At 37.8% G+C, this 22,663-nt stretch overlaps 1 protein-coding gene across 2 annotated transcripts; it reads right to left on the minus strand.

The window, feature by feature from the left end:
* Positions 1 to 11,406: 11,406 nt before the first annotated feature.
* On the minus strand, positions 11,407 to 15,524 carry NANOG (Nanog homeobox). Of its 2 annotated transcripts, none has more exons than XM_033118777.1 (4): positions 15,374 to 15,524; positions 13,083 to 13,342; positions 11,994 to 12,080; positions 11,407 to 11,805 (listed from the first exon to the last, which is right to left on the minus strand). In XM_033118777.1, the coding sequence occupies exons 1-4, from the start codon at positions 15,522 to 15,524 to the stop codon at positions 11,407 to 11,409; spliced, it is 897 nt and encodes a 298-aa protein (XP_032974668.1). The 2 variants fall into 2 exon arrangements, with proteins under 2 accessions (XP_032974668.1, XP_032974667.1); XM_033118776.1 differs by having other exon boundaries at positions 11,407 to 11,853.
* Between the last annotated feature and the right edge of the window lie 7,139 nt (positions 15,525 to 22,663).

Consider the following 22,663-nt stretch of genomic DNA (forward strand, 5'->3'; position numbering starts at 1 on the left):
GTAGTCATCCTAGTGGTGTGAAATGATACCTCAATGTGGCTTTGATTTGCATTTCCCTAATAATGATGTTGCACAGCCTTTCATGTGCTTATTGGCCATTCCTATATCTCCTTTGATGAAATGTCTATTCAATTCCTTTGCCTGGGTTTTCATTGGGTTACAAGAGTTTTTTATTTATTACTTTATCTTTTATATAGTCTGGATGTGAGTCAGCTCTCAGATATACGATTTACAAATCCAATTCTGTAGATTTTTTTCACTTTCTTGATAGTGTGCTTTGAAGAGGTTTTAAATTTTGTTAATGGGCTTACAAAATGGTGTAACCACTATGGAAAACAGTATGTAGGTTCCTCAAAAAATTAAAAATAGAACACTATATGATGTAGCAATCCCACTTATGGATATATATCCAAAATAATTGAAAGCAGGGTCTTGAAGAGATTCTTGCATACCTGTGTTCATAGCAACACTATTCACAACCAAGAAGTGGAAGTAACACAAATGTCCATTATTGGATGAATAAACAGAATGTGGCATATACATCTAAGGGAATATTATTCAGTCTTAAAAAAAGAAGGAAATCTTATCACAGTTTGCAACATGGATGAAACTTGAGGCCATTATGCTAAGTGAAATAAGGCAGTCACAAAAAGACAAATACTGTATGATTCTCATTGTATTAGTTATCTAAAGTAGTTTCTAAATCATAGAAACAGAAAGTAAAATGCTGGTAACCAGGGGCTGGGAGAAAGGGAAATGAGAAGTTGTTGTTTAATGGGTATAGAATTTCATATTTTCAAGATGAAAATGTTTTGGATCTCTGTTTCACAGCTATGTGACTATACTTAACACTACTTGAACTGCACGTTTAACAGTGGTTAATGTCTTAGTCCATTTGGGATGCTTTAACAAAATACCATGGACTGGGTAGCTCATAAACAATAGAAATTTATTTCTCATAGTTCTGGTTTGGAGGCCGTAGTCCAAGAGCAGCATGCCAGGTTGGTTGGGTGAGGGCCATTGTCTGGGTTGCAGACTCCTTGTTGCATCCTTACATGGCTGAAGGAGCAAGGGAACTCTCTCAGATCTCTTTATAAGGGCATTAATCTCATTCATGAGGGTTCTGCCCTCATAACTTTATAATTTCCCAAAGATCCCACCAACTAATAGCATCATGTTGGGCATTAGAACTTCAACATATGAATTTGGGGGGTTCACAAATATTCAGATCATAACAGTTAAAATAGTTTTTAAATTTGATTAAGTCCAATTCACCTATTTTTTTTTCTTTTGCTTTTTATGCCTACTAGATTGGCAAACCTTTAAATATTTATAAAATATCAACTGTAGGCCAGAATGCGAAATAGGAACTATCTTTACCAGTAGTAAGAGTATAAAATTGTGGCCGGCCGGGTGGCTCAGGCAGTTAGAGCTCTGTACTCCTAACTTCGAAGGCTGCCGGTTCGATTCCCACATGGGCCAGTGGGCTCTCAACCACAAGGTTGCCGGTTCAATTCCTCGACTCCCACAAGGGATGGTGGGCAGCACCTCCTGCAACTAAGATTGAACATGGCACCTTGAGCTGAGCTGCCGCTGAGCTCCCAGATGCTCAGTTGGTTGGAGCGCGTCCTGTCAACCACAAGGTTTCGGTTTGACTCCCGCAAGGGATAGTGGGCTGCGTGCCCTGCAACTAGCAATAGCAACTGGAGCTGGAGCTGAGCTGCGCCCTCCACAAAGAGTGGAAGGACAACTTGAAGCTGAACGGCACCCTCCACAATTAGGATTGAAAGGACAACAACTTGACTTGGGAAAAAAAAGTCCTGGAAGTACACACTGTTCCCCAATAAAGTCCTGTTTCCCTTCCCCAATAAAATCTTTATAAAAAAAAGTAGAAAATTGTACCACCACTGTGCTTTATCTAATCATACATGGCCTCAATTCTTCACCCTCCCCACCCAACCCCCAATTCCATGCTCTCTACCAAGTGGTTTTGTAGTTCTGTTATGGTCTGAATGTTTGTGCCCCTCATCCCAAAAATTCTTGTGTTGAAATCCTAACCCCCAAGATGATAGTATTAGGAGGCGGGGCCTTTGGGAAATGATTAAGTCATGAGGGTGGAGCTCTCATGAATGGGATTAGTGCCCTTATAAAATCTCCCCCCAAAAAGCTTCCTTGTCCCTACCCCTATGTGAAATTACAGCAAAAAGGCGGCTACCTACGAACTAGGAAGCAGGCTTTCATCGGACACCAAACCTGCCAGTGACTTGATCTTGGATTTCCCAGCCTCCAAAACTGAGAAAGAAATTTCTGTTGTTTATAAGCCACCTAATCTGGTATTTTTGTTATAGCAGCCCAAAGGGACTGAGACAAGTTCATTCTACCAAAAGGGAGGGTCAGACTTCTTTTTAAATTTAGGTTCAACCATATGATTTGACTTGGCCAGTAGAATAACACGGAAGTAGCAGTGTGTCAGTCCTGAGCCTAGGCCTTTAGAGGTCATGCCTGTTACCACTTGCCCTCCTGCATATTTACCATTGCCAGGGGAAGAGTTTCCTAGGGGTAACTACTGCCACCTTAGCCTGGCCTCCAAAATAAACAGGTGGAGATACCTTAGTCCGAACCTTAGAGAGAAGCCTAGCTCAGCTAGATGTGTAGCTTGAAGCAGAGCCCAGCCCAGCTTGGATCTACTGATCCCTAGCCCATTCACAAATATGTGAGTGATAATAAAGCATTGTTATTTTAAGTTATTGAATTTGGGGGCTGTTATGAGCAAAAGGTAACTGATAAAATACAATTTCCTGATGACCCAATAATTCCATCCTTAGCCATATACCTAAAACAAAATTTGAACTGAATGTAGACAAAGATAAATGCAGAGAAACCAGTTAGAAGCCACTGCAATTATCCAGGTAAGAAATGATTGTAGCTTGGTACTAGTGGAGGAAGTGGGAAACAGCTATGTGCTTTTTACTAGAGATGCACCTAAAAGTCTAAAGATCTAGAAACTCAAAAAAGATGTGTTAGGCAAGTTTTAATTAAAAGAGAGTTATTCTTACCTATATTGATATCCAAAATAGATCTTAAGACCAAAATCATAATGAGGAATAGAGGAAGATCACTTCATCAAGACAAAAGGTCCAATTCACCATGAAGATATAATTGTAAGTATGTGTGAACCCAATAAAATGGTCTTAATTCCTCTCCAACATTTGATATGGTCAGTTGTTTTTATTTTAGTCAAAAGACATCCGTGGATGTACAGTGAATCTCACTGTAGTGTTAATTTGCTGTTTGTTCATGACCAATGATATTGATCGCCTTCTCATGTATTTATTTGCCTTCTGTGTGTCTTCTTTGGTGAAGTGTCTGTTAAAATATTTTACCTGTTTTGAATTGGCTTGTTTGAGTCCTTGTTACTGAGTTTTTAAAAGCCAGCTTTATTGAGGTTTAATGGACAAACAACAAACTGCACATAAATTGTACAAGTCAGTAATTTTTGGCATATGTATACACGCGTGAAATCATCACCGCATCATGGAGGTGGGATTGGCCGGGGTAGGGTCAGATGTTGGTAACCTCTGGTTCTGAATACAGTTTATTACGTTCTGTATCAGTAATTAAATTTTTAAAGAATCTGATAAAAATTTTGGGCTCTACTGAGCAAAATATGCATGCACATACCCCAAAATTTGCCTGTACTTCCAAGGAGGATCTTGACTCCCTGGACCCTTCCATTCCCCTCTTCTCTCTGGGTAAGATGCTTCCTCTTCTGACTGGGAGACTCGTTATTGCTGAAAATGCCTGCCATTTATGAAAATGCTTTCTGTCTTGCCTTTTTCTTGCTCTCTTTATCTCTTTCCTTTCACTTCTGTTTGTTTTCATTCTTTTCCTTACCACAAATGCTTTGCACATGCTTTTCAGTCAAGCACTGAACTTGATGCTGGGTATGCAATGGCGAACAAGGCCTTGCTCTCCAGGAGTTTGCCAATTATTTGTGGCCATTTTCCACTAGAGAAGACAGATTAGAAAATAGCCAATTGCAGCCTGTGCTCACTCTGAAAAGGAACCTAGACTAGAAGTGAGTCCTTGAAAATAGGACTACAATGTGTCCTCTAGATGTTAAAGATGAACTGTTGGAATCTTCTTGGGTTCAATGATGATTTCATATGGCTTGTGCCCCACAAATCAATAACCTGCAGCTTACAGCGCATGCATGATAATTAGAGGAGTCTAATAGCTCCTAAAGCAGATTTTGTTGCTAAATTACTAAATCTTTAATTAGTGCCACAGTTTCCATTCTGCTGGTCAGAGCTCTGAGGATGGTACAAGATAAGTGGTTGGAATTTGATTTGACCTTTACACATACTGGGAAATTTACCCCATAAAATGAAAAAGTTGAAGCTAAGACAAATCAAGAAAAAAAACCCACCAATTTTTGTTTTCTTTCTGGTGTACCAATTCCAAATTATGCAGAAAGGAAAACATAATAGTTTAAAATGAACTAAATGGGAGTAGGTTCTTATCCTGACCCCACTAATATACTAAAGTGGATTTATCCTAGGTCCAAAAAGAGTGGACCAGATTTCTCTAGGGTCCAAATAAGAAACAGTAACAATGAAGCTAGACATACAGAGAGGCAAACAGACATACCAGGTCAGTTTATGATTCCTACTTGAAAATAACAATACCTTTCTGACAACACCTCAAATATGAAGTTTCCTTGACATCTGAAGGAAATAAGGTATAAGGGGTTTTACCGCTAAGTACACTTCATCAAATCCTGGAACCCCACCTCTTCTGGTTTCAGGATCTATATTCCTCTAGATCCCTCCAAGGAAATGCCAGTTTTTCAGTGGGAAAAGACCACAGAAACAAATGAGAAATAAAACATTGTCATTTGTTAAAACTATAGTATAGGAAGTAAATAAAAGTAATTTTCAGAGAGAAGCTAGGTACCAGCAACTCAACCTTTTAAATTAAAATTATAGGCTCTCCTTTATATACATAAATATACCAAAATCCCATTTCAAGATCTGCCTAATATTAATTAGAGAAAGAAGGCTTCGTGATACCAGTATGGAAGATTAGACATTTGATGCTTAGCGTTTAAGTTTAAGGAAAGGTGGACCTTATCACACATAAATTAGCAAACTCCAAGAAGGTTATTGGAAAGGTATACTGATAACATACTTGCAAAAAGGGTACTGATAACATATATTAGAAGAGAGGTCAAATATACATTTGAAAACAAAAGGAATAACACTGTTTATAAGAACAAAGAAGAGTATAATGTTGACTATCTATAAAGCTATTATGATTGTTTGTCCTAGGGAGTTAAACATTAACCATCTTTTCTGTTAATTGAATTTTTATCTTGATACGTGAGTTATCTTTATTATGTAAAGGCTGATTTCTTCCTTGTAGTCTAGTAAAATAAGGACTGAGAATTGCCATTGGATTTAGCAATATGGGGATCATTTGTGATCTTGACAGGAAGAGTTTTGGTCGAGTGATGTTGAAAATTTGATTGTCCTGGGTTCAAAATAGATTGGGAGGATATCAGATAAAATATACTTTGAGAAAAGGAGTATAAAAAGAGAATAATAGAAACAAAAAAAGAGAATAATAGGATGATAAAATTAGTGTGTTTTTTTTTCTAATTGGGGAACAGTGTGTTTTTCCAGGGCCACTCAGTTCCAAGTCAAGATGTTGTCCTTCAATCTAGTTGTGGAGGGCATAGCTCAGCTCCAAGTCCAGTCATCATTTTCAATCTTAGTTGCAGGGGGTGCAGTGTACCATCCCATGAAGGAATTGAACCGGCAACCTTGTTGTTGAGAGCTCGCGCTCTAACCAACTGAGCCATCCAGCCGCCCTTTCACTGTTCTTTTGGAAGTTGCAAGTGGCATAAGGAAAGACACAGGAAAGAGCCATTGATAGAGTTAAGAATAATCATATTTCTCTAATCCTGATGAAGACGGATGTAACAGATATTTAAACAAAGGCTTTTTCTCCATAGAGAGTAGTCTTGATTGATAAAAGGAACCATATTTTATTGACCGAATGAGATAGGACTTGATCAGGGAACCAGTGGGAATGAACACACTTGTGTTTAACGGTTCATTGAATAGCACTGAAGGAATCTGCAAAGCCTTGCACAGTTTGGGGAATATTGAGTATGATTGTAGGGTTAAGTGGCTGACAAAGGGTAAAAGACTTAATAAGTGAGATGCAGAATCTAGGGGAGGCTAAGAATTAGGGAAGATTTAGAGTTGCAGAAAGAATAGAACTGTGTGGCTTATCTAGTGCAATGTGCATTTACTGTACTGTCTGAGAATGTTCATTCTGACAATGGAGGAGAAAACAAATAAAATTTATGTAACACATAAGGCACATTAACTATAGATAAGTTAGTAACCAGTAAAACATGTTAGATTTAGATAAGCAGACACGTGCACACAACACAGAAAGGGATGGAAGGAGCAAGAGGCACATAATTTTCTTATTTAGTCGAACACTAAATATCCTTATGCACCAGAGCCACTCTAAATCTGTAATTCTTAAATTGGCCATCCATTGGTGACACCCATTCCAGCCCCACATGTATTGTGACCAACTAGTGAAAATAAATTCCATAGCGACTCATCAGGCCAAGGAGAGCTACTTTTGTAGCCAGAAGTACTTGCGCTCGGTATCTCAGATAGAGCAAGCCTGTGTGATTGTGTCCACATACCTTCCTTCTGCAGAAGCTTGGCCCTAATTCAACCACAAATTCTTGTCCTCAATCTTTGTCCTTGGTTCTTGTAACCACCAACCACATCATGCGTCAGAGAGATGGGTCGTATGAACATTAGGACCCTTTCTACCCCACTTGCACCCTATCCTAAGTGCATTAGCGTGACCCCATCTCGTTCTCCATGCTGTGTTTAATTAATTTGATTCTAGCATCTTGATTTGATCCATGAGTTTTTCTGTTCGATAATTTGCTTGTGTACATGGAGGTAGTGCTACCTTTGCACTGAAGTCATTTTGCAGGAACTTAACCTTCTAAAATTCTCAAGGACACTTTCTTCTAGGAGTTTAAATCAACCACTCAGAAACCAGGAATCACTTAAAGAGAGACTGGCCACCAGCTGCTTCTTCTTTTCTTTTTTTTTCTGCTTCTTTTCAATCAGGTTACACTTCAACCTCACACCAAGGAACCTATTCAAATGCCTACATTTCGGTATCCTTAGTCAACCAACTTCCTGTGCCAGAAGCTTTTGTCTGTCCCAACTGGTTTCTTTCTTTAACAAATTCCCTTTATCTCCTGCTTGAGGCAAAGCTCAGTTGGCCCTAGTAGCAATATTTACTAAAAGCCCTCCCCCACTTTCCTGCCTCTGTCTGGCAGTTGTCTGCCTTTACCTTGGGTTTGCAGTTATGGTTTGTTTTTTGCCCCAGCAGATACCAAGTTTTCTGAATAGTATGATCAGTCAGAGCAGAATTAAACTTGTCCTTTTCCCCAAGAATTGGATGCTTGAAATTCACTAAGCAAAGTATATATTCCTCCCACTTCTGAGCTTCGAATCCAGACTGATTTCAGAAGACCTAGGCAATTCAATTCAGTGTGCTTCTCCCCTTCAGGTACAAACTGAAATGGAAATACAAGCTGAAAATCAACACAAAGTAATTTTTAAAAGTTAAAATATAACAAATTACCTCTTTTGGGGAGGAGAATGGAGAGAGCATATTTTTTAAGGGATATGAAAAGATGGAGAAACTGGCAGGTGAATTTATAATTAATTTCATTTTCACCTTATCTCCTATACTAGTTTATATATTCGTGGTGATCCTGTAACCAAAGGGATAAGCTGAAGGGCTTTAAATTGGGTTTGTACCTCTCTGAATCCTTTTTGGGCAACCTCTTCCGGCTTTTATGGTGGCTTACTTACATAGATAGTGAATTTGGCTCTAAGTTTTATTAGCTTAATTCTCAAAAAGCAATTTTTTACATTCTTAGATATTCACTATACATTTTTAAAAAGTTTTTAAGAGCATATAGACTATAACTTGTGTTTTTAAATCACTGTTATCTAATAGTGCTTTAATATAATACACTAGCCAATTAATGAAATCTCATCTAACCATGAAATCAGCAAGAACAAAAGGAATGGCCAATCCAAAACTAGTGTGCAATTTCAAGTATGAATTTCAATTTCCATTGTTTATGAAAACATTTTTCTATATTTTAAAACATATCTTAACATATTACATTAAGTGACAAAATATTAATTGCAAATAACTTACGTTGTAGTACATCCGTAAGATGTCATTATACAGCAATTAAAATGAGTCAGATCTAAATATACTGATGTGGAAAGATATATATGATACATTTTTATGTAGGAAAAGCAGGCTGCAGAACAAAATGCATGATTTAATTTCATATTTGGTTAGGGAGAAATGTGTTTTAATTCTGTATCATGTGTACGCATGAAAATGTCTGGGAAGACACCAAAGTTATGATAACAAAGTTAACTGTATACAATGATCTTGTTTTAATATATTACAAATAGCTTTTTCTTTTTTTAAAAGGTAATGACAAAAGTCACACTGAGGTGTTAGGAAGAGCCAAAAAAACTTAATTTTTCCCTTCTTCAACTACCTGAATTTCATTCTCTTCGTATCAGAAATGTCTTGGTAGAGAATATTTAAGAAACCGTCTAAACCTTGGCTTAATGTATTTAAGGAAAATAGGGAATCTTATTGTTTTTGAATGTAGTAATTTTTAGGATCCTCCCAATAAATATCTCTAAATTCTGACATGCAATGAAGTTGAAGGTGTAATGCTAAGTGGGAAAATAAAAATGGCTTTCGAAACAATGTATGGCATAATCCTGTTACGTCTCCATTAAAATTCACATAAAACCACCCATATTATATATATTATAAAATATCTGTAGGAATAGTGTTTATCTCTGAAGAGATGTGATTACTAGATTCACTTCATTACGTAGTTCTCTATTGCTTAAATTTGTTAATAGCAAATTTCTTCTAGTTTTGCGATCAAAATGGCCAATCTTTTAAAAAGATAAATCAAGATGTTCTTTGTTGATTGTAGATTTTACTATCCTCTGCCTTAGGTTTTTCACTCTACTTACTCACCTTTACTCTAATATCCATCTGAGGATTGTAAGAAACCATAAATGAATGGCATTTCCATGAAGGGCTAATTTCCAAAATTAAGCCAGGAATATCAGAAATCAATCTTTCTTCCTCTTTTTTTCCCCTGTCCTCCCTCCCAGTGTCTAGCATGCTTTCAAGGTAATAGGTGTTCCCCTCCTTTATGCCACTCTTAATATTCCTTAATTCTTCACCATTCCTTGCTTATTCCCAATGTTTTACAAACCAATCTTAATCGAAAGCAGAGACAAACAGCAGTAAGGGGTGTAAAGAATTGTTCCATGGCATGATTCAGTACTAGAGCTAAATTTGGAGTTTCCTGGGCTCTATGACTTTGTTTATATCTATTTTCCCCAAATTTCTTGGCTCTGGATCACCTTTTAGTTATTTCTTCAGATTTGTTGTCTAGAACTTAGAGCCAAGAATTTTGTAGAAATGTTAGTGACTTATCTTTTAAAAAGTTCTAGTTTAATCTCTTGTAAGATTTCCCCCACTTCACTCATACATTTAAAATATAAGTGAAAAAGGCAGGTGGCAGGAACAGTGAGATTGGATTTTTAAGTCACACTCAAATCTGCTTGAATTATAAGACTAAAAAGTAGTGACTTAGAAAATGGCATTTCCTGTACCATTTTCATTGTTCAATGAATGCTTTGTTTCCATTACCAACTTGGTCTGTAATATAGTGCTTGGCACAAAACTCAAATATCTTGACAGTTGAAAAGGAATAAGGAATAGTATGTTGTCCTTAGGTCTTGGCAGAAATTATCCCTGACTTTATTCTTCTTTTGACAAATGTCTAGACAATTGTATTGGATAAGATTATAGAGCAACATTGGAAAATTGGAGGAACTATGAGGAAAATGACCAAGAAACTACTCTGTTTGTTCTCTGCATCTCTGCTACTTCAGAAAGCCATGGAGCAAGAAGGCAGAGTAGTGAACTAAAGTGCTCCCAGTCAGATCACTTTGGGGCAAGCCAGGATGGGAAAAGGACAGTAGAAAAGGGGATAGTATAGTTTATAGAGGGCTGCTTACATCCTTCTAAGCTGATAAGTTTACCTGGGGGGAAAAATGTATTTCAAACTAGCCCTAGAATTTACCTACACTTTGATCGCTGGTCCAATTTTTAAAAATGTTAACATTAATACATTTGTAGATTCATATATTAAAATGACACATTAAATTGTACTGTCTACAAATTTAAGGATCATATAAATAAAAGCTGGCATTTTATTTTTTAAATGTTTAAAAATAACCTCTTTTCAACATAGTTCTTTCTAGCAGAGTATAGCTGTACTGAAGAGCAGTCACAGAACCTTTCCTGAGTTACAGGGTGACATTCCATTATTTGCCTCTCCCCCAGCTGCCCTTCATTCAACCTCTTTAGAAACTTAGGAGCTCTGCTTATCTCTTCTCTATTCCAAGTCTTCCAGATGTGGCACTCTTCAACCGCAAGTAACTACAAATTGTTTTAATATTACACACACAAGGAGGAAGTTTGTTCAGGTTTAATTAATCAGTCACCTAACATTGTATTTGTGGTTCCTTTTCCTTTACTCATTTCTAAGATAATAGTCTTCCCAATGACTAGAGAAGATTTCAATTAAGTTTTCCCCCACATCAAAAATGCAGGTTTAGCGAATTTTTACTCATTGGGCCACTGGGTGAAATCAGAGTAGAGACGACTAAAGGTAAAATAGACGTTGTATTTATTTGTACTTAAACTTATAAACCAAACAGCCAAATTGGTACTATTATCGTGATACAGCAAAGTACAAAAACATCTTTTACAAATACTTAAGTAATTAACACATTTGGGGTTGTAGTAAAACAGCAAAAGGGGCAGAGGAAATCAATGAAGCACATTATAGCTCATTAGCCTCTCACCTGAGTTGAGGTTTTTAAGCAAGCCTCCTAACCCCAGAATATGTGAATAATCCTTCATCACACATCTTTATACTTTTACTTTCTATTCTTGAGACAAGATTCTAGGTCCTAAAGATATCCAAAATATTATTATATCTAGTTATCTATAGCCAGAGACATTTTTTATCATCATTTTGTCTATAGCAGTAAGGCTATAGGAACCTCTTTGATTAGACTCCAGTCATACCCCACTCCCACCCCTCCAAATTGACACAATAGGCATAATGAGAAAGAAGCAGGATATCAAGGCAGAGATACATAGAAAAATCCTAGAAGTGATACAGGCACTGCCCAAATTGATTGCATAATATACTCATCGTCACACATCGTCAGGCTGTATATTCATGGAGTAATTTGGGAATAAATCCATGATTTGCTGTGTACTACAATACTTAGGGGTTTGCTGTATCACATCATAGCTTTCCTCAGCAGTTTCCAAGGTGGCCTCCAAATCACTGACAGGTCGATTTTGCTGGAACTGGATCTGGGGTGGCAGGGCTTCCTCCCCATAACCGTAGAACTGATTGTTCCAGGCTTGATTGTTCCAGGCCTGGTTGTTCCAAGACTGGTTATTCCAGGATTGAGGGCACCAACTCTGACTGTTCCAGGAATGGTAGCTCCAAGATTGGCTGTTCCAGGAAGGGTTGTTCCAAGTTGGGTTATTGTAGGCCTGGTTGCTCCACATTGAAAAGTTTCCAGAAGCGTTCACCAGGCATCCCTGGTAACAGGAAGAGAGGCCCGGGTACTCTGCAGTTGCTGAGCCCTTCTGAAAGAGAATGGTGGGTTAACTAACTGAAAGGGTACAAGGAAATCAGAATTGTCTGTGGCTGGGGTTGTATGCTTCAGCAATGGACAAAACTAAAAAGTCATCGAAAGGATAGAAAAGAAAAATAAGTTTCCTGTTACCCGAGTCATATAGTTGCTGTTCTTTGGCCAGTTGTATTTCTGCCACCTCTTACATTTCATTCTTTGGTTCTGGAACCAGGTCTTAATCTGCAGGAAAAAGGTGAGAGGAAAACAAAATACGAGAAATACAGATAGATATGCTAGGGAACAAATATCATTAATATTTTTTCCCCTAACTACAACTATCTAAAGCTCAGGAGCAAAATTTTAATTTCTAGAGTCCTTTTTAAAATCTCAAATCAATACACTATGAATGAATATTCAAGCCCCTCAAATCAGTTGTCTGCTTTTTAATAAAACTAACCAATTAGAGACAACACACTGCAAATCTCCTGACAAGGAAGTACACATTTAAATGTCTACCCATCTTCCCTTTGGTTTGCTCATGATGCCGTTAGTTAAAGATAATCTGTTTGCAAAAAAGCCTCCCCTTCGTAAGCACATTACATATTTCATGATACTGGTGGTATTTTACTTCAAGAGTTATGAAATACCACTAGGACAACTCTTTAGAAAATATCAAGTTATATTGTAGCACACAATAAAATTTCCACATGGTTTTTAAGCTTAGGTTAGAAAATTAGAACATGGGAAGAACACAAGAATATATATTATAAAATCATGGAATAGACTTTCTAAGTACGGCACCAGTAATAGAAAACCATAAAATATTTTACTGAACAAAATGCCAACAAATGTATGAAAAATAATTAACCTCATTAGCAACTGAATGCACACATAAAAACAAAAGATGCAATTTTTATTTTAATGAGGTCCGTATTGGTTAGGGACTGTCCTAACCTGAAGACAGGAGTATATATATACCTCCGTTGATTAAGATAAAACTGAAAATATTTTTACAATTTTGGTTTGTGCAATAGGAGAAAATGTTAAATAAATTATGACACATTCACACAATAGACTATTTAATGAAAGAAAGATGGTTATGAAACATGTTACAAAAACATTCAGTTTTCATATTAAAAATAAATTATTTGTAGGAGAGTCTATAGAAAGACGTTAGCAGTGCTTATCTGCAAATTAGTTTAATTTTTGTTTCTTATTCCAAAGCCAACAGAACAACCCTACCTGTTTGTAGCTAAGGTTCAGAATGTTGGAAAGTTCTTGCATCTGCTGGAGGCTGAGATATTTCTGTCTCTGAAATCTTTCATTGAGTACACAGAGCTGGGTCTGTGAGAACACGGTTCTGATCTTCTGTTTCTTGACCTGGACCTTCTCTTCCTTCTTCACTGTGTTTTCTACAGAAGTGGGTAGTATTACGCTGGGACTGGTGGAAGAATCAGGGCTGTTCTGAATAAGCAGATCCATGGAGGAAGAAAGAGGAGAGACTGCTGGGAATAAAATGATACTTTTCTCTAAAACTTTTCAAATAACAAACTTGCAAATTTATTGTTTTCAAAGCATTTTTCAAATCCTCACAACATCAGAGCAAGGTAGTAACAATTCTTAAATCATTCTGAATACTTTGCCAATCTTTGTACAATCCAGTAAGTGTATCAGTGTCTCCCTTTTACATATATAATGGACATGGCTAATTTGCTGGGGACAGATTGGGACTCAAACCTCTTTGACTACTCTCCAGCTGTTCATAAAAGTCAAAACAGATTACTTGACTCCACCTACTGTTTCCCTCCGTAACTTCCTTTTGTAATCTTAATCATTACCTAATTTTTTAAACTAATGATCAGATTCTGGGAATTCTATAAAAGCAACAGTTTACTGCCCAGTTCTAAATACCAAAACTAACAGGTAATGTGAATTTTGATAGGCTTCCATTTCAACCCAGACATTCCCTTTATTAGCTCTGTGACCTTCTCCAAAATTATTCCTGAGTTTCTTAACTGATTAAAACGAGATCAAGATAAAATTTTTCTAGCACAGGACATGGCGTATATTGACTTGGTAACAGAAAATTAATATCCTGTACTACCTAGCTTTAGTGGGCACTTCATTTCTTATTTGCACTGAGGAATTCCCAGTGCGCAACTCCAAGCCTCCCCTAGTCGTGGTATGAATGCACAGGCTTTAGAAGGCAAAAATTCACAGTCTTGTACTTCTTACAAGTAGATCTAAGAAGAAAGTCCTCAACTAATGACATTTTAAGTGGGGTGTGTCCTGAAAATTATCTATACAAACTTGCACTTGGCTTGCTAACGAGGACATGCTCACTTGCTCATTCCCAAGCTATTTCTCACAATCCAGCGCTGTATTTCCAATGTTTGAAATTACCAAAGGACATTAACACGAAGTTTAGGAAAACAGTGTACCATTAAAATCTAACACTCAAACATAGCAGTTATTTTGTTTACTTATTCCTGCTCCACAACTTAGTTTCATTGTAATAATGTAAATAGTTTTAAAGCTATTTTTTACTAGGTTAAAAATGGCGTTCTAGGGGAAAAAGTGATTTACCTTTTTATTTTTAACTATTGTCAAATTGATTTCCAAAAAAGTAGTACCAGCTTTACAGTACCCTCAGCATCCCCCACACCCCCAGTTATCACTTAGAAACCAAAGGGCTGGTTTAGGGCATTGGAACATAGCTTGTGCTCACAGAGCTGCCCAATAACACCCACACATCCAAAGGGTGGGAGAAAAGCCAACTGCTACTGTAGTAGAGAGTTAAACATTTCAACAAAGTAAGATTCATGTAATTATCCATGCCATTTCTGGCGCTCCTGGAAGAAAGGTGATGCTCACCGCCCCACACCTCACCCTTCACCCCGAGTTGTGACGTTATGACTTCTGGCTTAGCAATGCTTGTTACTGTGTGCCCAGCACGACGTCAAGATTTATATATCAGCTTATTTATCACAACACATTTGTGTTTCCACAGTGCCTACACACGTTAATGTCTCAAGTACTGGGGGTGCCAAAAAATGTATGCAAGTGGACACTTTGGTCAACGTTGCTCAAGCAATAGTTCACTGTAATCAGAAGTGTCTGGATGCTGATGGTATCAACCACTCTGAGCACTTCTTGTACTTGCAGAAGTCAAACATGACTTGTATTCATCTTTTGCCATCGGTATACATTGAGTATTACAATTTTAATAGTTTTTTCCTTTCTTAAAATGTGTATATAATTTTTTGGCACCCTCTGTATACGGTATGCATTTGACTTGCTGAGTCCCGTGTCCCTAGTCTCACACTACAACTGACACTTAGGACATAGGTTAAAAGACACACGCCACTAAATTACAATTGAAAGAGAGGTATCACAAGGATTAACAGATGACACCAGCTTCTACTAATGGACTGTAATTGGTCAAAAGGGAAAAGGATGACCTGTACCCCCCCTTCCCTTCTTTCTCTTTTTCTTAAGGAACTCAGGCTTTCAAAAATTCAATTTTTTCTTACCATTTTCTGTGTGGAGTGTCTCAGCAGATGACATTTGCAAGGATGCATAATTTTCTTCAGGCCCATAAATCTCAGGCTCTGGTGAAGTTTCCCTAGAATTGGATGCTTCGGGGCAAGGCGAGCTTTGGGGACAAGCCAGATCCACACTCATGTTGCGGAGTTGAAGGAAAGAGTAAAAAACCAAGGTAGGTTGTAAGAAATGCCCAGGCTTAAGTATTTAGGTGGAAAAGATTACAGAAATAACGGTGGTCTCCAGATGTGGAAGTATCAAAAAGATGGAATGAAGTGAGTCGCCTTTGCAATAAGAGGACCCAACCAGCCCTACCTAACAAAAAGTGAGAATTTTGTAGACTAGATTTATAAGGAAGGCTCAACCAAATTTAGACCCGCCCCTCCTGGCAGCCCCACACCCACACACACCCTTGCGAATTCTCAGTTAATCCCGTCTGCCAGTCTCACCAAGGCCATTGTAATGCAAAAGGTCGCTGTGGAATAACCCAGACTAGGTGGAGAATGAGAAAACTGGGGCCTCGGCGGAACCTGGAGATAAAATAAACGGAGCAATGAAATACTTCTAGATTCAGAATGTTTCCACCTTTTAAAATCAAAGATGTAGGTACCTTCACTAACTGAGGCTACCTCAGGTGATTGAAACTCCCACTAGAACAATTAGTTTCATGATTTTGAGACCCCCTTAGGGTCTTGAAATCAAGCTAATTATGCAGATACTTAAACTTGCTGCATTTTCGTCTTTGATTCACCCTGAAGTCACAATAAAACACACTGTGTGTTGCTAAGGCATCAATTGATGTTAAAAATAGTACTTGTTTTCAACTTCTGCTGGAGTTCCTTCTTGTTTTTTAGCTTTCAGAAAGACAAGCTAGTTTTCAACAAAAGCCAGAGGAAAGAAATTGATCTAAGGCACTTTGGTTCCTTGTTAGTAATTACGCATATACCATTACTATGGAAGATTTTTAGCCACTTTAGGAAGTCTCTGTTTTCTCATCCATAAGTAGAGACAAAAGAACCTTCTCTGTGTTGTAAGAATTAAAGAAAATAAAGTGCTAAATGCAATAGCTGACATGTCAGTAACCTACAAAGGTTGGCTGTTAATAGAAATGCTGTCAGGAGCCTATGTCCATAATCTCCAAATTTGAAATTGCCTTTTGCTGTGATTTATATTTTACTCCAGTGAACGACATGATAGAATTAAACACTACCTTTGAATTTTGCCTGGGACATTACTAGGTGTAAAATACTGAAATGTATTGACCAACCCAATTGAAAGGAGAAAAGTAAAGAAGAACATCTTTCAAGCAAATTATATTCTTATAATGGACTTGCCAAAGCAAGCGTTTGTGATAGTTTCCTTTTAGAGTCAATGTTTCTCCTCCCCGCCATCCCGTCTTCCCACGCAGTCATCTTTTTTTCTGGCTTCCCCCCCCCCCTCTGGCTCTTTCTTTAAGCAGCTTTTCCTTCTCTGGCCTGGTAATCCGGTCAAGACCTTCAACCTTACTCCATCCCCACACTATTTCTTTTTGGTACATCTTCCAGAGGAATCGTTTTTAGATTTCGGTTCCAGCACTAACATTTATGAAAAGATAATAATCAACAGCTTTGAGTTTTCCTTCCCATTCCCAAATTCAACATTCAACAAACTTAAGATTTCTTCCTTTTTTTTCAGTCTCCCACCCCTATAAGTAAACCTTTAGCAAATCCCAATTATATATTTTTCTAAGACACAACTTGACTAATCCTCTCATGCACTCAGCTATTGAGTCTCCACCTAGAGCTGCTGGCCTTGTGCCCTTGCAAGCTGAGTTTTGTTCACAATGCAAAGATGCCAACTTGTGAGCAGAGGAATATTGCTGGGTCCAAACGGGGATGAAATTCTATGTAACCTTTGTCTTTGCAGACCATCATTCTGGAGGGGAAGCGTTTGGAAGACGGGAGTCAAAGTGAGGGTGGGTGGAAATACATTGTGCTTCAGGCAATAGTCTGTCTCATTAGAAATAGGATATGATGTCTTTTAAAAAAGGAGAATGTGAGGTGATGGATGAATTTATGGTAATAATTTCACAACATATACATAAATTATTATGTTGTAAACCTTAAACTAATACAAAATTATATGTCAATTTACATTTCAATAAAACTGGGGGGCGGGAAATAAATAAAGGGGAAAACTTGACTTCCTGGCTCTCAATTATCACTGTTTGGTGAACGAGAGAAGTCAAGGCCACCATGCTTCATTTTCCTGCAGCTCTCTAAACTGCAGGTACCAGCTGCTTTGTTCTTTGCTGACAGGGGTCTTTGCAGGAAACCCCGGGACAAATTCACCCCATCCCCCTAACACAAGTCTCATTGTATCTAGTATAAGAGCCTCCAAAGTGCAAGACCAAAGGGATGGGGGGCTGGTAGCTAGAAGGCAGACTTCCTACATTCTTTGCCCTGGAAAGCAATTTGAATAAGTTTAAGAATGCTTTAGAAGCTGTCGGAGACCTTGGGTTTGTTTGGGTAGGTTGTATGGATGGAGGAGGGGTGTGTTATAATGTGCTAGAGTCCAGGGCCGCAAATGTAAGTGATTCGGTGAAACACTTGTTTTAGATTTTATAGGCATTCCTCGGAGATATTGATGGTTCCCTTCCAGACTACCTCAATAACAAGTCACACAGATTTTTTTTGTTTCCTAGTGCACATAAAAGTTATGTTTTCTCTACTGTAGTCTATTTAGTGTGCAATAGCATGTCTACAAAACAGTGTACGCACATTCGTTAAAAAGTACTTTATTGCTACACAATGTTAATCATCACCTGAGTCTTCAGCAAGTCGTAATTTTTAAAAAATTCTTTTAAAATTTATTTTTTATTGAGGTAACATTGGTGTATAACATTATAATAGTTTCAGGTGTGCAACATTATGAATCGACATCTGTATGTACTACATCATGCTCACCACCAACAGTCTAGTTTCCATCCGTCACCATACAATTGAGCCTTTTTATCCTATTTCTTCTTTATGTTGTTTCACTCTACCTAATAAACCCATTCCATAAGTAACTTGTTGATACATATACACACATATGTGTATATATATATATATTTAGTGATTTAACAAACATTTATTGGCCAGGAAATATTTATTTATTTATTGCTTATTTATTGAAATTACAGTCGAGAAACCTGAGAGGTAAAGAAGTAACTATGGATAGTAAACAAACAAACAAACAACAAAAAAAACACCTATTATTGAATTAAATCTCCTGTCACTAGTTTACACTCTCCTGGTGTTCCTCCTACTAACCCAGTGGTTCCCTCTCAGTCTTCTTCTGGTTCTTCCTTATCCCCTGTATATCTAAAAGTTAAAATGTGCCAAAGCTTAGTTCTCAAACCTCTCTTATTTATACTCACTACCTTGGTGATCTCATTCTGTCTTATGACTTTAAATACCATCTATATGCTTTTGACTTTCAAATGCGTATCTTTATCTCAGACCTATTCCCCAATCTCAAGTCTGAAATATGCAACTCCTCACTTAGCACTAGCATCTCCACTTGGATTTCTAATAGGCAGCACAAAATTAGTATTTCCAAAACTAAACTCCCAATATTCCTCCCTATACAGGCTCCTCCTATAATCTTCCCCCTCAGTGTATGACAGTTCCATCTGTCTATTTAGTTAGTTGTTCAGGCCAAAATCTTAAAGCCATCTTTGTTGACTATGCCATCAAAATAATCTAGAATCCAATTGCTTCTTTCTTTTAAATTTTTTTCCTTCACGTATTTTCTTTTTTTTTTTTTAATTTATTGGGGTGACAATTGTTAGTAAAATTACATAGATTTCAGGTGTACAATTCTGCATTACATCATCTATAAATCCCATTGTGTGTTCACCATCTGGAGTCAGTTCTCCTTCCATCACCATATAACGTATTTTCTTTTTCCACTGTTTGAGTGAGTTTTTGATCATCATATGGACTAGGGCTTGGAGAACCTGCAAAATAGCAAGAAATGGTTATTTCTTTTAAAGAACATGTATTTATTTTGTTATCGCCTGTGTCACAGGAGAGCTGGGGGCTTGAAATTAACTGCATCCTCTGGAAAAAGAGTAAGCTCACATTGGCAAGTGTGCCAACAATAGCTGCACTTGATGTTTGCTAAGTATCTACAATACTGCCTCCCTATCCAAACTATCGTCACTTGGATTATTCCAATAGCCTTTCAATTGGTCTCGCTGTTTGCACCCTAGCCTTCCTATAATCTAGTCTCAACCTATTGGCCAGAATGATTTTTTTTTTTTAAGACATGCCCCATCAAACTATTTTTTTGTTCAAAATCCTCCTTTGGCTTTCTCGCATTCAGAGTAACAAACCAAACTACTGAATTACACAAGCCCTCCTCTAGTCTTGTACTGGACATCTATCTTGTCTCTTTGTATTCTCCTACACCCCATGAAGCTGGCCTCATTGCTGATCCTAGAACATACCAGGAAAGCTCCAGAATCAGGGCTTTCACCCTTACTTTTATCTCTCTCTGACCTGTTCTTCCCCTAGAAATCTAACTGGCTTGATCTCTCCCCTCTTTTAAATCTTTAATGTTGCCTTCTCAAGGATGTCTCCCATGGCCTATCCTTCACCACTTGATTTTTCTGTATAGCACTTATCACCATCTTGAATAATATATTCTCTCTCTCTCTCTCTCTCTCTCTCTCTCTCTCTCTCTCTCTCTCTCTCAACTATCATCATGTTTTATCTCCCCAGTAGCACTAAAATATAAGTTCTATGAAGGCAATTATTTTAATTTTTGCTTGTTTTGTTTAGTGTAGTATCCCCAACCCCAGAAGAGTGTGGTCCATAGGCCAGCACCATTAGCATCACCTGGGAGCTTGTTAGGGACACAAGTGGATGGATGCACTTTAGCTGAGAATTACTGAACAGGGATCTCTGGTGGGGGTCACTAGGAATCTGTGTTTAGAAAGTTCTCCCATTGATTTTTTCACGTCGTTGTTTGAGAACTACTATTGTAGAATAGTACTAGATGCTCCATGTTATTTCTTTCTGTTTTTTTTTTTAACTTTATTTATTTTAAGTGTGTTTTTCCAGGACTCATTAGCTCCAAGACAAGTAGTTGTTTCAATCTAGTAATGGAGGGCACAGTTCACTGTGGCCCATGTGGGAATTGAACCAGCGACACTGGTGTTATGAGCATCGCACTCTAACCAACTGAGCTAACCAGCTGCCCCTCCATGTTATTTCTTAATAAAGGAATGAATTTAAATGAGATCTAGGGCTTACTAAGCAAATAGAGAGTAGGAGCCCTTTCCTTACATTTAAGTATTAAATTTTACTTTAGTGTGATATACAAAATAAACCTGTGAACCCAGAGAAGCAAAATTCATTTGATGTGAACCCCAGGAAGGAATTTATTTTCTGAGATGGACTTCCCATGGTCAACAGAGGGCCCACATTTTACAAATAATGAGAGTCTAATAGCCATTTGCTGGCAGGGGCTTCACATGTACTTTGTGTGCTAGGAAGAACCTCAGACCTTATTATTGCTTCCCATGCTATGCCCCGCTTGTTTATGTTGTCTGAGTCACCTACTGAAGGGAAACTCTTGTTTCCTCTTTTGGCCGATGTACTGAGACTTGTCTGTCCAATCCAACCACACAAATTGTACACCAATCAGAGCTGTACAGTTTGGACACCCCAATTACATGAAATGGACCAACATGGGAACTGTGGGTGGGAAAATTCTCTATAAAAGGTGAGCTTTTCTTTGTCTGGGGGAGCTTACTTTGTTTCCTCCAGAGGTCTCCCTAGTTTGCAAACTGTTTAGTTGAATAAACAGTTTCTTTCTCATGTCACTCTAAGGTTCGTTCACACCCTTAAAAAACCACAATGCTCCTTGCCTCAGGTCCCCTAAACTGAATTCAATGAGCCTGGAGCTGTTCTAAAAGAGTTCATTTTAATTTGCATCAAATAATCCTTCCAGTTTGCTCCTCTAGGAGATAGATTACTCTCAAATTACCTGTGATACAAAGATGAACCACCCAACCACCACAACTGCTGGTTTAGAGATTATAAATAGAACTACACAGCATATTCTTCACTTATTTTGCTTTTTATAGCCTTAGGAGCCCAAACACACTTCCCCCACCCAAATCAACCTTCTTATTATGAAAAACTTCAAAGTTACATATTTGACAGTATGATAAACCTTCATAATATATTGTCCAGATTTAGTAATTTTCTTGTGGCCAATCTTCTTTCACCAATGACCTTACCATAAGCACAAGTTCTGAAGTTCAAAGAAATTTTCATCTAACAGGAAAATATGTGAGACGTTATTGACTCTTTTTTCCCCACCATCCAAATCTTTACTTAATCAATAACTATGTCATGATAGTTTTATTTCCTAATACTTCTCCAGTCTGTCCCCTGGATGTTTGATACCATCTTTTTACTCTTGTTCAGGCATTATCTCTTGCCCAGACCTCTGTAGCGTTCATAAATCTTCAATAAACTGAACCAGTTGTGCAGCAGAGTGATTGACCCCAAATTCAGCAACATTTACCCTCTGCTTAAGGCTTCTCTAAGTAAGCTCACAGTCTGTTCTTAAGCCGGTTTCAAGCTTTGGCCAACTGTTCTACCCGAGCAATCCCCTCTGTCCTGAATGCTTTTCTCCCCTCCCCTCTCTTTGCTTAGTTCATTTTAGTTATTTTTCAAGACACAGATCAGGTGTCACTTTCTATAGTCTGCCTTCTCCCAATGAATTAGGTGTCCCTCTTTTGTGCCCAACTCCTTCCACAGCAGTTGTCACTTGGCATTATAGTCCATTTTTTTGTGTTTGGATACCTGGCTGGAATGAAAATTCCTTGAAGACCTGGTTTATTGATATAACCTAATGTTAGCATTGCAGAATTCCACTTTCTTGGCAACACCATCAGCATCACTTCGGAGCTTGTTTGAAATGCAAATTATTGGGCTAGGTGTTACCCTAGACCTATTGAATCAGAATCTCTGGGAATGGGGCCCAAGAATCTTTTAAGAATCTCTAATTCTTATGCACCCTAAATTTTGAGAAGCACTGCTCTGGAATAGGGGGTTAGACTGTAGGGAAACACCAATACATATTCATTAAATTAAATCAGCTTCAGTGGCTGAAACACTGATATTCTGAAAATTGGAGAATTATAAGAACTCCCAAAAATAAACAAACAAACCCAAATTTCCCCCTTGTGGTTCAGTTTTAGATTTGTCAGATCTTCCTCTAACTAAATGTTTTTAATA

The sequence above is a fragment of the Rhinolophus ferrumequinum genome, chromosome 10, assembly GCF_004115265.2.
Source record: "Rhinolophus ferrumequinum isolate MPI-CBG mRhiFer1 chromosome 10, mRhiFer1_v1.p, whole genome shotgun sequence".
Lineage (NCBI taxonomy): Eukaryota > Metazoa > Chordata > Mammalia > Chiroptera > Rhinolophidae > Rhinolophus > Rhinolophus ferrumequinum.

Excerpts from the sequence above, each read along its gene's own strand:
- NANOG (XM_033118776.1), bottom strand. The coding sequence starts at position 15,524 with ATGAGTGTGGATCTGGCTTGTCCCCAAAGCTCGCCTTGCCCCGAAGCA. Across the intron at positions 13,343-15,373 it reads GACACTCCACACAGAAAATG|TCTCTCCTCTTTCTTCCTCC; the intron begins GTAAGAAAAAAT and ends TATTCCCAGCAG. Across the intron at positions 11,854-11,993 it reads ACAGCAACTATATGACTCGG|AAGGGCTCAGCAACTGCAGA; the intron begins GTAACAGGAAAC and ends ATTCTCTTTCAG.